General features: G+C 63.6%; 2 protein-coding genes across 2 annotated transcripts; one reads left to right on the top strand and one right to left on the bottom strand.

The window, feature by feature from the left end:
• Nucleotides 1-4,618: 4,618 nt before the first annotated feature.
• On the top strand, nt 4,619-7,165 carry ACTG1 (actin gamma 1). The gene is given in 6 exon segments (XM_042802389.1): nt 4,619-4,718; nt 4,720-4,752; nt 4,844-5,083; nt 5,441-5,879; nt 5,989-6,170; nt 6,271-7,165. Coding segments are annotated over 6 exon segments (1,128 nt in total). The 5' UTR covers nt 4,619-4,628; the 3' UTR covers nt 6,415-7,165.
• Nucleotides 7,166-9,679: 2,514 nt separating this feature from the next.
• Nucleotides 9,680-10,802, bottom strand: BAHCC1 (BAH domain and coiled-coil containing 1). The gene is made up of 2 exons (XM_042802592.1): nt 10,263-10,802; nt 9,680-10,160 (listed from the first exon to the last, which is right to left on the bottom strand). The coding sequence occupies exons 1-2, from the start codon at nt 10,480-10,482 to the stop codon at nt 9,955-9,957; spliced, it is 426 nt and encodes a 141-aa protein (XP_042658526.1). The 5' UTR covers nt 10,483-10,802; the 3' UTR covers nt 9,680-9,954.
• Nucleotides 10,803-11,218: the final 416 nt, after the last annotated feature.

Here is an 11,218-nt window from a genome sequence, read left to right as displayed (position 1 = left end):
CTACCTGCCATGGTGTGTGGCTACCTGCCATGGTGCATGGTTACCTGGCATGGTACATGGCTACCTGGCACGGCGTGTGGCTAGCTGGCACAGTGCACGGCTACCCGGTGTGGTATGTGGCTACCCAGCATGGTACATGGCTACCTGGCATGGTACGTGGCAACCTGGCGTGGTGTGTGGCTCCCTGACACAATGCATGCCTACATGGCATGGTGTGTGGCTAGCTGACATGGTGCATGGCTACCTGGTGTCATATGTGGCTACCTGGTGTTGTGAGTAGCTACTTGGCACAATGTGTGGCTACCTGGCTATGCTACATGGCTAGCTGGCATGGTGTGCAACTACCTGGCGTGGTGTGTGTCTACCTGGCACAGTACATGGCTACCTGGCATGGTGTGTGGCTACCTGGTGTGGTACATGGCTACCTGGCATAATATGTGGCTACTTGGCATAGTACATGACTACCTGCCGTGGTACATGGCTACCTGGCATGGTGTGTGGCTACCTGGTGTGGTATATGGCTACTTGACACAATGCATGCCTACCTGGTGGGGTACATGGCTACCTGGCATGATGTGTGGCTACTTGGTGTAGTACATGCCTACCTGCCATGGTACATGGCTACCTGGCATGGTATGTGGCTATGTGACGTGGTGTGTGGCTACATGCTGTGGTATATGGCAACCTGCCGTGGTATGTGGCAACTTGGCATGGTGCATGGCTGCCTGGTGTGGTGTGTGTCTACCTGTCATGTATGTGGCTACCTGGTGTGGTACGTGGCTACCTGACACAATGCATGGCTACCTGGCATGGTACATAGCTACCTGGTGTGGTGCGTGGCTATATGATGTGGTATATGGCTACTTGGGGTGGTACATGGCTACCTGGCATGGTGTGTGTCTACCTGGCATGGTGCGTGGCTACCCAGCATGGTACATGGCTACTTGGTGTGGTGCGTGGCTACCTGGCATGGTACGTGGCTACTTGGCATGGTACATGGCTACTTGGAGTGGTGTGTGGCTAAATGCTGTGGTATATGGCTACCTGGCGTGGTACATGGCTACTTGGCATGGTGTGTGGCTACCTGGCATGGTACGTGGCTACTTGGCATGGTATGTGGCTACTTGGTGTGATACATGGCTACTTGGTGTGGTACATGGCTACTTGGTGTGGTACATGGCTACCTGGTGTGGTACATGGCTACTTGGCGTGGTGCGTGGCTACTTGGCGTGGTACGTGGCTACTTGGTCTTATGCGTGGCTACTTGGTGTGGTACATGGCTACTTGCCGTGGTGTGTGGCTACCTGGCATGGTACGTGGCTACCCGGCGTGGTACATGGCTACTTGGTGTGGTGCGTGGCTACTTGCCGTGGTGCGTGGCTACCTGGCGTGGTACATGGCTACCTGGTGTGGTACATGGCTACTTGGCGTGGTGCGTGGCTACTTGGCGTGGTACGTGGCTACTTGGTCTTATGAGTGGCTACTTGGTGTGGTACATGGCTACTTGCCGTGGTGTGTGGCTACCTGGCATGGATACGTGGCTACCCAGCGTGGTACATGGCTACTTGGTGTGGTGCGTGGCTACTTGGTGTGATACATGGCTACTTGGTGTGGTACATGGCTACTTGGCGTGGTGCGTGGCTACCTGGCGTGGTACATGGCTACTTGGTGTGGTACGTGGCTACTTGGTGTGGTACGTGGCTACCTGGCGTGGTACGTGGCTACTTGGTGTGGTACGTGGCTACCTGGCGTGGTACGTGGCTACTTGGTGTGGTACGTGGCTACCTGGCGTGGTACATGGCTACTTGGCGTGGTGCGTGGCTACCTGGCGTGGCAGAGGGGCTATCGGGCACAGCGTGCCGGCGGGAGCCGTGCCCGTGGCCACTGGAACGGGGCCAGCTGGGCGAGTGGGGGTGTTCCCCAGGGAGGTGCTCGGGGTGGGGCGGGCGGGGGTGCCCGTGGGGGTGTCACCCGTGGGGTGCGCAGCACCCTCTGGGGGGTGGGAGCGCCCTCAGTGGGTGAGCGCCCACGCTGGGGGGGGTTTTGGGGTGCCCGGTGGGGGGGGAGGGGCTGCTGGGGTGCTGAGTGGCCCGAGGGGTGCAGGGTGCTGCCTGGGGGGTGCAGGGTGCTGATTGGGGGTTTGGGGTGCTGTCTGGGGGGTGCAGTGTCCTGTCTGGGGGGTGCAGGGTGCTGTCTGGGGGTGCAGGGTGCTGTTTGGGGGTTTGGGGTGCTGTCTGGGGGGTGCAGTGTCCTGTCTGGGGGGTGCAGGGTGCTGTCTGGGGGTGCAGGGTGCTGTCTGGGGGTTTGGGGTGCTGTCTGGGGGGTGCAGTGTCCTGTCTGGGGGGTGCAGGGTGCTCTCTGGGGTGCAGGTGCTGTCTGGGGGTGCAGGGTCCTGTCTGGGGGGTGCAGGGTGCTGTCTGGGGGTTGCAGGGCAGTTTGTGGGGTGCAGGGTGCTGCCTGTGGGGTGCAGAGAGGCCTGTGGGGTGCAGGGTGCTGTTTGGGGTGCAGGGTGCTGTCTGGGGGTACAGGGTGCTGCCTGGGGGGTGCAGAGGGGCCTGGGAGGATGCAGGGTGCTGTTTGGGGGTGCAGGGTGCTGTCTGGGGTGCAGGGTGCTGTTTGGGGGTTTGGGGTGCTGTCTGGGAGTGCGGGGTCCTGTCTGGGGGGTGCAGGGTGCTGTCTGGGGTGCAGGGCAGTTTGTGGGGTGCAGGGTGCTGCCTGTGGGGTGCAGAGAGGCCTGTGGGGTGCAGGGTGCTGTTTGGGGGTGCAGGGTGCTGTCTGGGGGGTGCAGAGGGGCCTGGGGGATGCAGGGTGCTGTTTGGGGGTGCAGGGTGCTGTCTGGGGTGCAGGGTGCTGTTTGGGGGTTTGGGGTGCTGTCTGGGAGTGCGGGGTCCTGTCTGGCGGGTGCAGGGTGCTGTCTGGGGTGCAGGGCAGTTTGTGGGGTGCAGGGTGCTGCCTGTGGGGTGCAGAGAGGCCTGTGGGGTGCAGGGTGCTGTCTGGGGGGGTGCAGGGTGCTGTTTGGGGGTTTGGGGTGCTGTCTGGGAGTGCGGGGTGCTGTCTGGCGGGTGCAGGGTGCTGTCTGGGGTGCAGGGCAGTTTGTGGGGTGCAGGGTGCTGCCTGTGGGGTGCAGAGAGGCCTGTGGGGTGCAGGGTGCTGTCTGGGGGGGTGTAGGGTGCTGTTTGGGGGTTTGGGGTGCTGTCTGGGGGGTGCAGGGTGCTGTCTGGGGGGTGCAGGGTGCTGTCTGGGGTGCAGGGCAGTTTGTGGGGTGCAGGGTGCTGCCTGTGGGGTGCAGAGAGGCCTGTGGGGTGCAGGGTGCTGTTTGGGGGTGCAGGGTGCTGTCTGGGGGGGGTGCAGGGTGCTGTCTGGGGGGTGCAGAGGGGGCTGTGGGTGCGGGGTGCTGTCTGGGGGTGCAGGGTGCTGCCCCAGGGGCACGGCCTGCCTATAGGTGCTGGCAGGGGGTGCCTATAGCCAGGGGATGCCCACGCCGTGTCACCTATAGGATACGCGGTGTCACCTATGGGGGGGATGCGGGGGGGGGGGGGCTGCCCGAGGGCGGGGCGATGGGGACCGAGGGGGCCCGTGCCCGCGGGGTGCGGGTGCTGGGGGTGCTGGGGGGGGGGGTGGGTGCTGGGGGGGGGTGCAGATAAGAGTGAATGGGGTGCACGTGCTGCTCGAGACCGTGCACGTGCTGCCCGGGGTGGGTGGGGGTGCCCGGTGGTGCGGGGGGCGCGGTGACACCTTTGGGGTGCGGGGCCAGGCCCGGCGTAGGTCCCCCCGCGTTACCGGAGGGGAAGCGGGAGCTCTGCCCCGGGGTGGGAGGTGGGGAGGTGCCCGGTGCTGCCGGGGGTGCGGGCGGGGGGGGGGGGTGTGGGGTGTCCCCGCTGGGGCCGGGGGTCGCCGCCGCTGCCCCCCCCCCCCCCCCCCCCGCCATTCACACCCCCCCCCCCCCCGCCCTATGCAGGTTCCGGGGTGCCGCGGGGCGGGGGCAGCCCGGCAGCCGCCCCACGTGGCCGGGTCCGAGCCAGCCAATGAGGACGCGTGTTTCTGAAAGATCTCCATATATGGCGATGTTCTCGGCAGGGTGGGTGGGGCCGACGCCCCCTGGGTATAAAAGCGCGGGGCTGGGAACCGGACGGTCTCACTCAGCCGGCGGCAGCGAACCAGGCGGCACCGTCTCCCTCAGCGCCGAGAGCAGCCTCCCCCGCACAGGTACCGGCACCGGCCCCGCGACCCCGGCGGGCGGGGCCGCCGCCCCCTTCGCCTCCGGTCCCCGGTGGGGTGTTGGGGGGGGGGGGGGGGGGGGGGGCTGTGTCCTGGCTGGGGTGGGCTGTGGCCACGTATCTCCTATTTTCTTCCCCCCCCCCCCCCTTCCCCCCCCCACTGTACTGGAATGGTCTCACCCGTCCGAGCGGGCGTGTGGGGGGGACGCGACGCGATTGGCGGCGGCGGCGGGTGACGTCAGGGCGCGGGAGATTCAAACAGGGAAGGGCGGGGGGGGGGGGGGCGTGTTTTTTAATTAATTTGAGGGGGGGGTGGGGGGGGGGGCGCGGCCTCCGCCTCCCGGTGCGAACTCGCTGACCGGGCCCCCCCCCCCCCCCCCGCCGTTCCGCATCCACCGCAGAGCCTCCGCCATGGAAGAGGAGATCGCCGCCCTCGTCATCGACAACGGCTCCGGGATGTGTAAGGCCGGTTTCGCCGGGGACGACGCTCCCCGCGCCGTTTTTTCCTTCCATCGTCGGTCGCCCCCGGCACCAGGTAGGCGGGGGGGGGGGTGTGATGGATTTGGGGGCGGGGGGGGCCAGGGGGGTGCTGCCGGCGGGTGCTGACTCAGCTTTGGGCTTCCCAGGGCGTGATGGTGGGGATGGGGCAGAAGGACAGCTACGTGGGGGACGAGGCGCAGAGCAAGAGGGGGATCCTCACCCTGAAGTACCCCATCGAGCACGGCATCGTCACCAACTGGGACGACATGGAGAAGATCTGGCACCACACTTTCTACAACGAGCTGCGGGTGGCTCCCGAGGAGCACCCCGTGCTGCTCACAGAGGCTCCCCTCAACCCTAAGGCCAACAGAGAGAAGATGACGCAGGTACCGTCCCTCGCCCGGGGGCTGCCCCTTGATTCTGTCTTGCTCACAAACCTCCTTTTGTTAAGGCATCTTAAACCTAAGTTTGTTTTCTTTTTTTTTTTTTTTTTGTTTTTTCTCCCGACATTTTCAGGGTTCTGTACTCCTGGCATTTCTTCCTTGACGCCTCAGGTTTCTTTCATTTGTGTTTTCTGCCTGCATTCTTTGCTTTTTCCTTCACACACCAGTTGTTTTTTCGATTATTTTTTCTTTTTTTGCATGTCAGCATGCGTGTTCTAATGTGGGTGCGAGTGACCCCGCTCGTGACTTGGCGCTAACTGACTTCTTTTCTTTTTGGCGTTTACCCCTTTTTCTCTCCAGATCATGTTTGAGACCTTCAACACCCCAGCCATGTATGTGGCCATCCAGGCTGTGCTGTCCCTGTACGCCTCCGGTCGCACCACTGGTATTGTTATGGACTCTGGGGACGGTGTCACCCACACCGTGCCCATCTACGAGGGTTATGCTCTGCCCCACGCCATCCTGCGCCTGGACTTGGCTGGCCGTGACCTGACAGACTACCTCATGAAGATCCTGACAGAAAGAGGCTACAGCTTCACCACCACAGCCGAAAGGGAAATTGTCCGTGACATAAAAGAAAAGCTGTGCTACGTCGCCCTGGACTTCGAGCAGGAGATGGCCACCGCTGCCTCTTCTTCCTCCCTGGAGAAGAGCTACGAGCTGCCCGACGGCCAGGTGATCACCATCGGCAACGAGAGGTTCAGGTGTCCAGAAGCCCTTTTCCAGCCTTCCTTCCTGGGTAGGTGTGGGCCAGGGCGGTGCCTCGGCGCTGTGGGGTTGGTGTCACCCAAAGCGGGGTTGCTGACGAGCCCGCCCCCCCCCCCCTCTCCTCCTCCCCTTTCCCCCAGGCATGGAATCCTGCGGCATTCATGAGACCACTTTCAACTCCATCATGAAGTGTGACGTGGACATCAGGAAGGACCTGTATGCCAACACCGTCTTGTCCGGAGGCACCACCATGTACCCCGGCATCGCTGACAGGATGCAGAAGGAGATCACAGCCCTGGCGCCCAGCACGATGAAGATCAAGGTAAGAAAAAAAAAAAAAACCCAGCTCCTTCATCCCCCCCCTCCCCGGGGTGGGCGAAGGCCACCCTCGGCCCTGACGCCTCGCCGCTCTCCTCTTGCAGATCATCGCTCCCCCCGAGCGCAAATACTCGGTTTGGATCGGCGGCTCCATCCTGGCCTCGCTCTCCACCTTCCAGCAGATGTGGATCAGCAAGCAGGAGTACGACGAGTCCGGCCCGTCCATCGTTCACCGTAAATGTTTCTAAACGGACTGCCGGCGGGCGCCCCGCGCCTGCTGCATGAGTTTGTCTCACTTATAGTGTATGTTTGCCCAGGCAAATCTATACACCTCGTGCTAGCCTCATAAAACTGGAATAAGCCTTCTTTCAAAAGAAACTTACCCTTGGAAAAGTCTGTATCTGATGTTAGACACATGTCAGCACTGGATGCTCCGAGCTCTCACTTGAATTTGACCTTGTTTATTCCCAGTTTTGAACCGTTTTTTCCCTCGCTCTACACCCCGAGCGAAATACCCTGTACGGCTCGGCCGGTGCGGCGCCGTGCCCCCTGCCCGCCCGCCGCGGGCGCGTACAGGGTATTGGGAGCCAGACTTTGCCGTACATCCAGTGTGGAATATTCCAGATTTTCCCGTAGAGGCTGGTAGGAGTCCATCGAGAATTCACTTCTGTCGCTGCCGTTCTAGCAAGGTTGGGAACACATATCGCATCCGAGCCTTACGAACCAGTTCTTCATCCTCCCCTCCCTGTTCTCCCAGGCGCCATCACGGGGCTGAAGTTCCTCAACTTTTGAGTTGCTGAAACTTTGCATTTACACCTGTAAATTTATGCATCGTTTTAATTTATGTCAGATTTTTTTTTTTTTTTTTGTACGTTGCCTTAATGTTCTCACATGACGGTAGGAAACCAAAATTTGTAAGTCATCCTAAAGTTGAGAAATTGTAATGCCCAACAACCACATCATGGTGTAAGGAAAATAAAAAAAACAAAAAAACAAAAACAGTGCTCCTGTGACGTTCTGGTGGTGGTGGTGGGGGGGGGCTGTGGGTCCCAAGACGGAACTGAGCTGGAGCTGCGGTGCCACTTTGGGGCTAAAAAGGGCTGTATTGGTGCCAAAGAAGGGGAGGGGTGGGGTAGGGGTTCCTGGCTGGTGCTGCTGGGGAGCGACCCCCCCCCCCCTTGACCTGGCCACTGCAGCTCTGCCCTGGATTCTGAGGGGAGGGACAAATACACACCCCGACCCCCCCCCCCCCCAATTAATTAAAGTGCAATTAATCCCTCGCAGCTCCCCACCCTGCCAAAAGCCTGCGGGGGTGGGGGGGAAATGGGACAGACCCCCCCCCCTCACACCTCTCCGCTGATTTGGGGGTGCAGGATGAGTCCCCCGCGGCCACCCACCCCGCAGCACCTGTGCTCGCCCCCCCCCCCCCCCCGCGCCCCCCAGCTGTCCGCCCGTCTGTCTGTCTGTCTGTCCAGCCCTCTGCGCCCCCATCTGCCTGCCCGGCCCTCCCCGCACCTGTCCGCCCGGCCATCTGTCCGTCCCGCCCTGCGGCTGGCTGGCTGTCCACATCCCCCCGCACCCGCCTGTCCATCCGTCCGTCTGTCCGTCCCCCCCATCCGTTCCCCCCCCCCCCCCATCCTGCCGCCCTTTGTCCGTCGGTCCCCGGGTCCGTCGGTCGCGCCCTGCCCCGGCCCGGCCGCCAGGGGGCAGCACCGCCCCGCCGCTCCGCCGCGCGAACACGAGTTTGCGCGGCCTCAGCTCCGCGGGAGGGGGGGGGGGGAGCGGTGGGAAGGGGGGGGGGGCCCTTACAACCCCCCCCCCGGTGTGTTTCCCCCCCCCCCCTCCGCAGCTGCCGGCGGGAGGGAAAGGGTTAACGGTACCCGGGTGCGGAGAACAAAAGGGCTCCCCGCCAGCCAATGGGCGCCGGGCTCCGCAAGGCCGCACCCGCGGGTTGGCTGCGGCGCGGCCAATGGCGTGCGAGCTCCTCCGGCCCGTCGGGCCCCACGTGGGGCGGGAGCGCACTGGCCCCGCCCCTCCCACCCCCTGATGGGGACCGGCCCCGAGAGCGTCCCCGCTGCCCGTACCCCCCCCCGCCTCCCTGTACCCCCCCTGCACCCCCCCCCCTGCAACCCCCCCCCCGCCTGCAACCCCCCCACTGCTCCCTGCACCCCCCCTGCACCCCCCCCGACTGCACCCCCCCCGCCTGCAACCCCCCCACTGCCTCCCTGCACCCCCCTGCACCCCCCCCGACTGCACCCCCCCTGCCTGCAACCCCCCACTGCCTCCCTGCACCCCCCCCTGCACCCCCCCCGACTGCACCCCCCCCGCCTGCAACCCCCCCCCGCCTCCCTGTACCCCCCTGCACCCCCCGACTGCAACCCCCCCACTGCCTCCCTGCACCCCCCTGCACCCCCCCGCCTGCACCCCCACCCCCCCCGCCTGCAACCCCCCCCCCGCCTCCCTGTACCCCCCTGCACCCCCCCGCCTGCAACCCCCCCCCCGCCTCCCTGCACCCCCCTCACCTGCACCCCCCCTGCCTGCCCCCCCCTGCCTGCAACCCCCCCACTGCCTCCCTGCACCCCCCCCGCACCCCCCCAGCCTCCCCCCTGCACCCCCCCCGCCTGTATCTCCCCCCCTGCTCCGGGCCCCGGGGGGGGGGAAGCTGAGGCAGAACAGAGCTCAGAGCCGGCAACGGGTCATATTTATTCATAAGCCAAGTTATCAATAAAAAGTTCCATACTAAAAGGCCTTTACATAGAGTTTGCTGTTCATAAAACCTTTGTGTTTTTAATCCTTTTTTCCTTTTTTTTTAAATTTTTATCGTTGATTTTTTTGTTTTTTGTTTTTTTTTTTTTGTGTCGTCTTTTGTGATTTTTTTTTCTTTTTTTTTTTCTTTTTAAATTTTTTTTTTTTTTTTTTTTTTTTTTTTTTTAGTGTTTACACTGAAAGCCCCGCCGCCGCGCACGGCCTGTACACATTTACAGCGCGGAGGGGGGGGGGCGGCGGCAGGGCTCGGCGGGACGGGCCAGCGTCCGCCGGCACCGCGGCCACCCCGCTATTGCACTGGGGCCGGGCAGCGGCGGACCCCCCCCCCAACCCCCCCATCTCAGGGGGTTTGATGGGGGGGGGGGGGAGGGAAGCGCCGCTGGTGCTGAGGGGGGCACCGGGAGAGCCCCCCCCCCCCCCCCCCGCCCCGCGCCGCGCCACGCCGGGGCCGAGCCCCCCGCCCTGCCGCCGCGGCCCCCCTATATACAGAGCTCCCCCCCTGTCCTCGTCCCAGCCAGGCTGGGGAAACAGTGCACTGAAACGGAAACGCGACCCCCCCACCCCGCTTCCCGCCCCATATTATTATTATTTTTTGTGGTTTTTTATTTTTTTTTTTTCCGTTGTTGTTGAGTTGGTTGGGTAATTTTTTTTTTTGTTTGTTTGTTTTTTTTGTTTTGTTTTTTTTTTCTGTCCGTTTGTCTGTTTTCCATAAACTTCCCGGAAGAAATACAATATTTACACGCAAAATAAATAGAACAACACACCTGATTTCTGCTTTACCTGCTGGCAAACAGTCAGAGTACTAGGGAAAGTATGCTTGTAGGGGCACCCCCCCCCCGCCCTGCGCCCCCTCCGTGACGATGCCCCCCCAAAACTCACACACACCCCCCCCCCCCTCCTTCTCCAGCCACCCCTGGGCTTTGCATAATCGCAGGGAAGGAGCGCGGTGGTGGGAAGGGGATGGGGGTCCGTCCCTGTCCCCCCCCCGGGTGGGCACATTGTGGGGGGGGGGGGAGGGGGGGTCAGCAGAGGATGGGGACCCCGTCGGCGGTCACCAGGCGGCCCGTGGTGGGGTCGTAGGTGCCCGCCAGGTAGTAAAGGTCCTGCCGGTCCTGGTACTTCTTGCTGCGGGTCATCTGCTCGTAGTGCTCCCGTCCCACCACCTGCACTTGTGGGAGATGGTCTGCACGTCGTTCTCGTCCTCGTGGCACGACTGGTACAGGGCGTTCTGCCGGGATAGGGGGGGGGGACACACAGCGCCGTGTCACCCAAACACACCCCACCACCCCCCCCCCCACCCCCCCCCCCAAAGCAGCCCGCCCTCTCTCACCTTGCCGTCGCTCTGCCGCTTGCCCAGCTTGGTCTCCTCCGGTGGTAGAACCACTTGACCTTGACCACCATGTTGCTGCCCCAGACTCCACATGCTCTCGATGCGCCCGATGTAGGGCAGGTGGGCCGCCCGGCCGAGAGGAAGACGCGCAGTCCCCGACGCGCAGCGTCTCCTTGCCCCACGATCGCCTTGTAGAACAGCTTCCGCCCTTCCCCTTCATGCCCGCCGCTGCGGGGGGGGGGGAAACAGGGGAATGTTGGGGGGTCAGGGGTAGCGCACGGACCCCCAACAAACACCACCCCCGGATGAGACACCAACCCACTGGCACCCAGGGAACGCAGCGCTGGGTTGGGTGGGATGGGGCCCGCAGCGCCCAAGTGTGAGCAGCACCCTTCCCCGGGCACCCATCCAGCCCCGGCGCTGAGCACCCAGGCGCTGTGCCCCGTGCATGCAAGGACGCTGCCCTGCAACCCCTTGCAGGCACGCACCCTGCCCCACGCACCACAGCACCCACACACCCTGCTCGGTACCCCGCCCCCCCCCCCCCCCAGCGCTCTGCCGTGCCCGTGCACCCTGCATCCATGCACCCATGCACCCTGCACCCATGCATCCTGCACCCAGGCACCCATGCACCCTGCACCCAGGCACCCATGCACCCTGCACCCATGCACCCTGCACCCAGGCACCCATGCACCCTGCACCCATGCACTCTGCACCCAGGCACCCATGCACCCTGCACCATGCACCCTGCACCCAGGCATTCTGCACCCAGGCACCCATGCACTCTGCACCCAGGCACCCATGCACCCTGCGCCCAGGCACCTGCACCCATTCATCCTGCACCCAGGCACCATGCACCCTGCACCAGGCACCCATGCACCCTGCACCAGCACTCTGCACCCAGGCACCCATGCACCCTGCACCCAGGCACCCATGCACCCTGCACCCATGCACTC

The sequence above is a fragment of the Tyto alba genome, unplaced genomic scaffold, assembly GCF_018691265.1.
Source record: "Tyto alba isolate M040663 unplaced genomic scaffold, T.alba_DEE_v4.0 Super-Scaffold_39, whole genome shotgun sequence".
NCBI classification, from domain to species: domain Eukaryota; kingdom Metazoa; phylum Chordata; class Aves; order Strigiformes; family Tytonidae; genus Tyto; species Tyto alba.
This window is presented reverse-complemented; position numbering and strand designations above follow the sequence as displayed.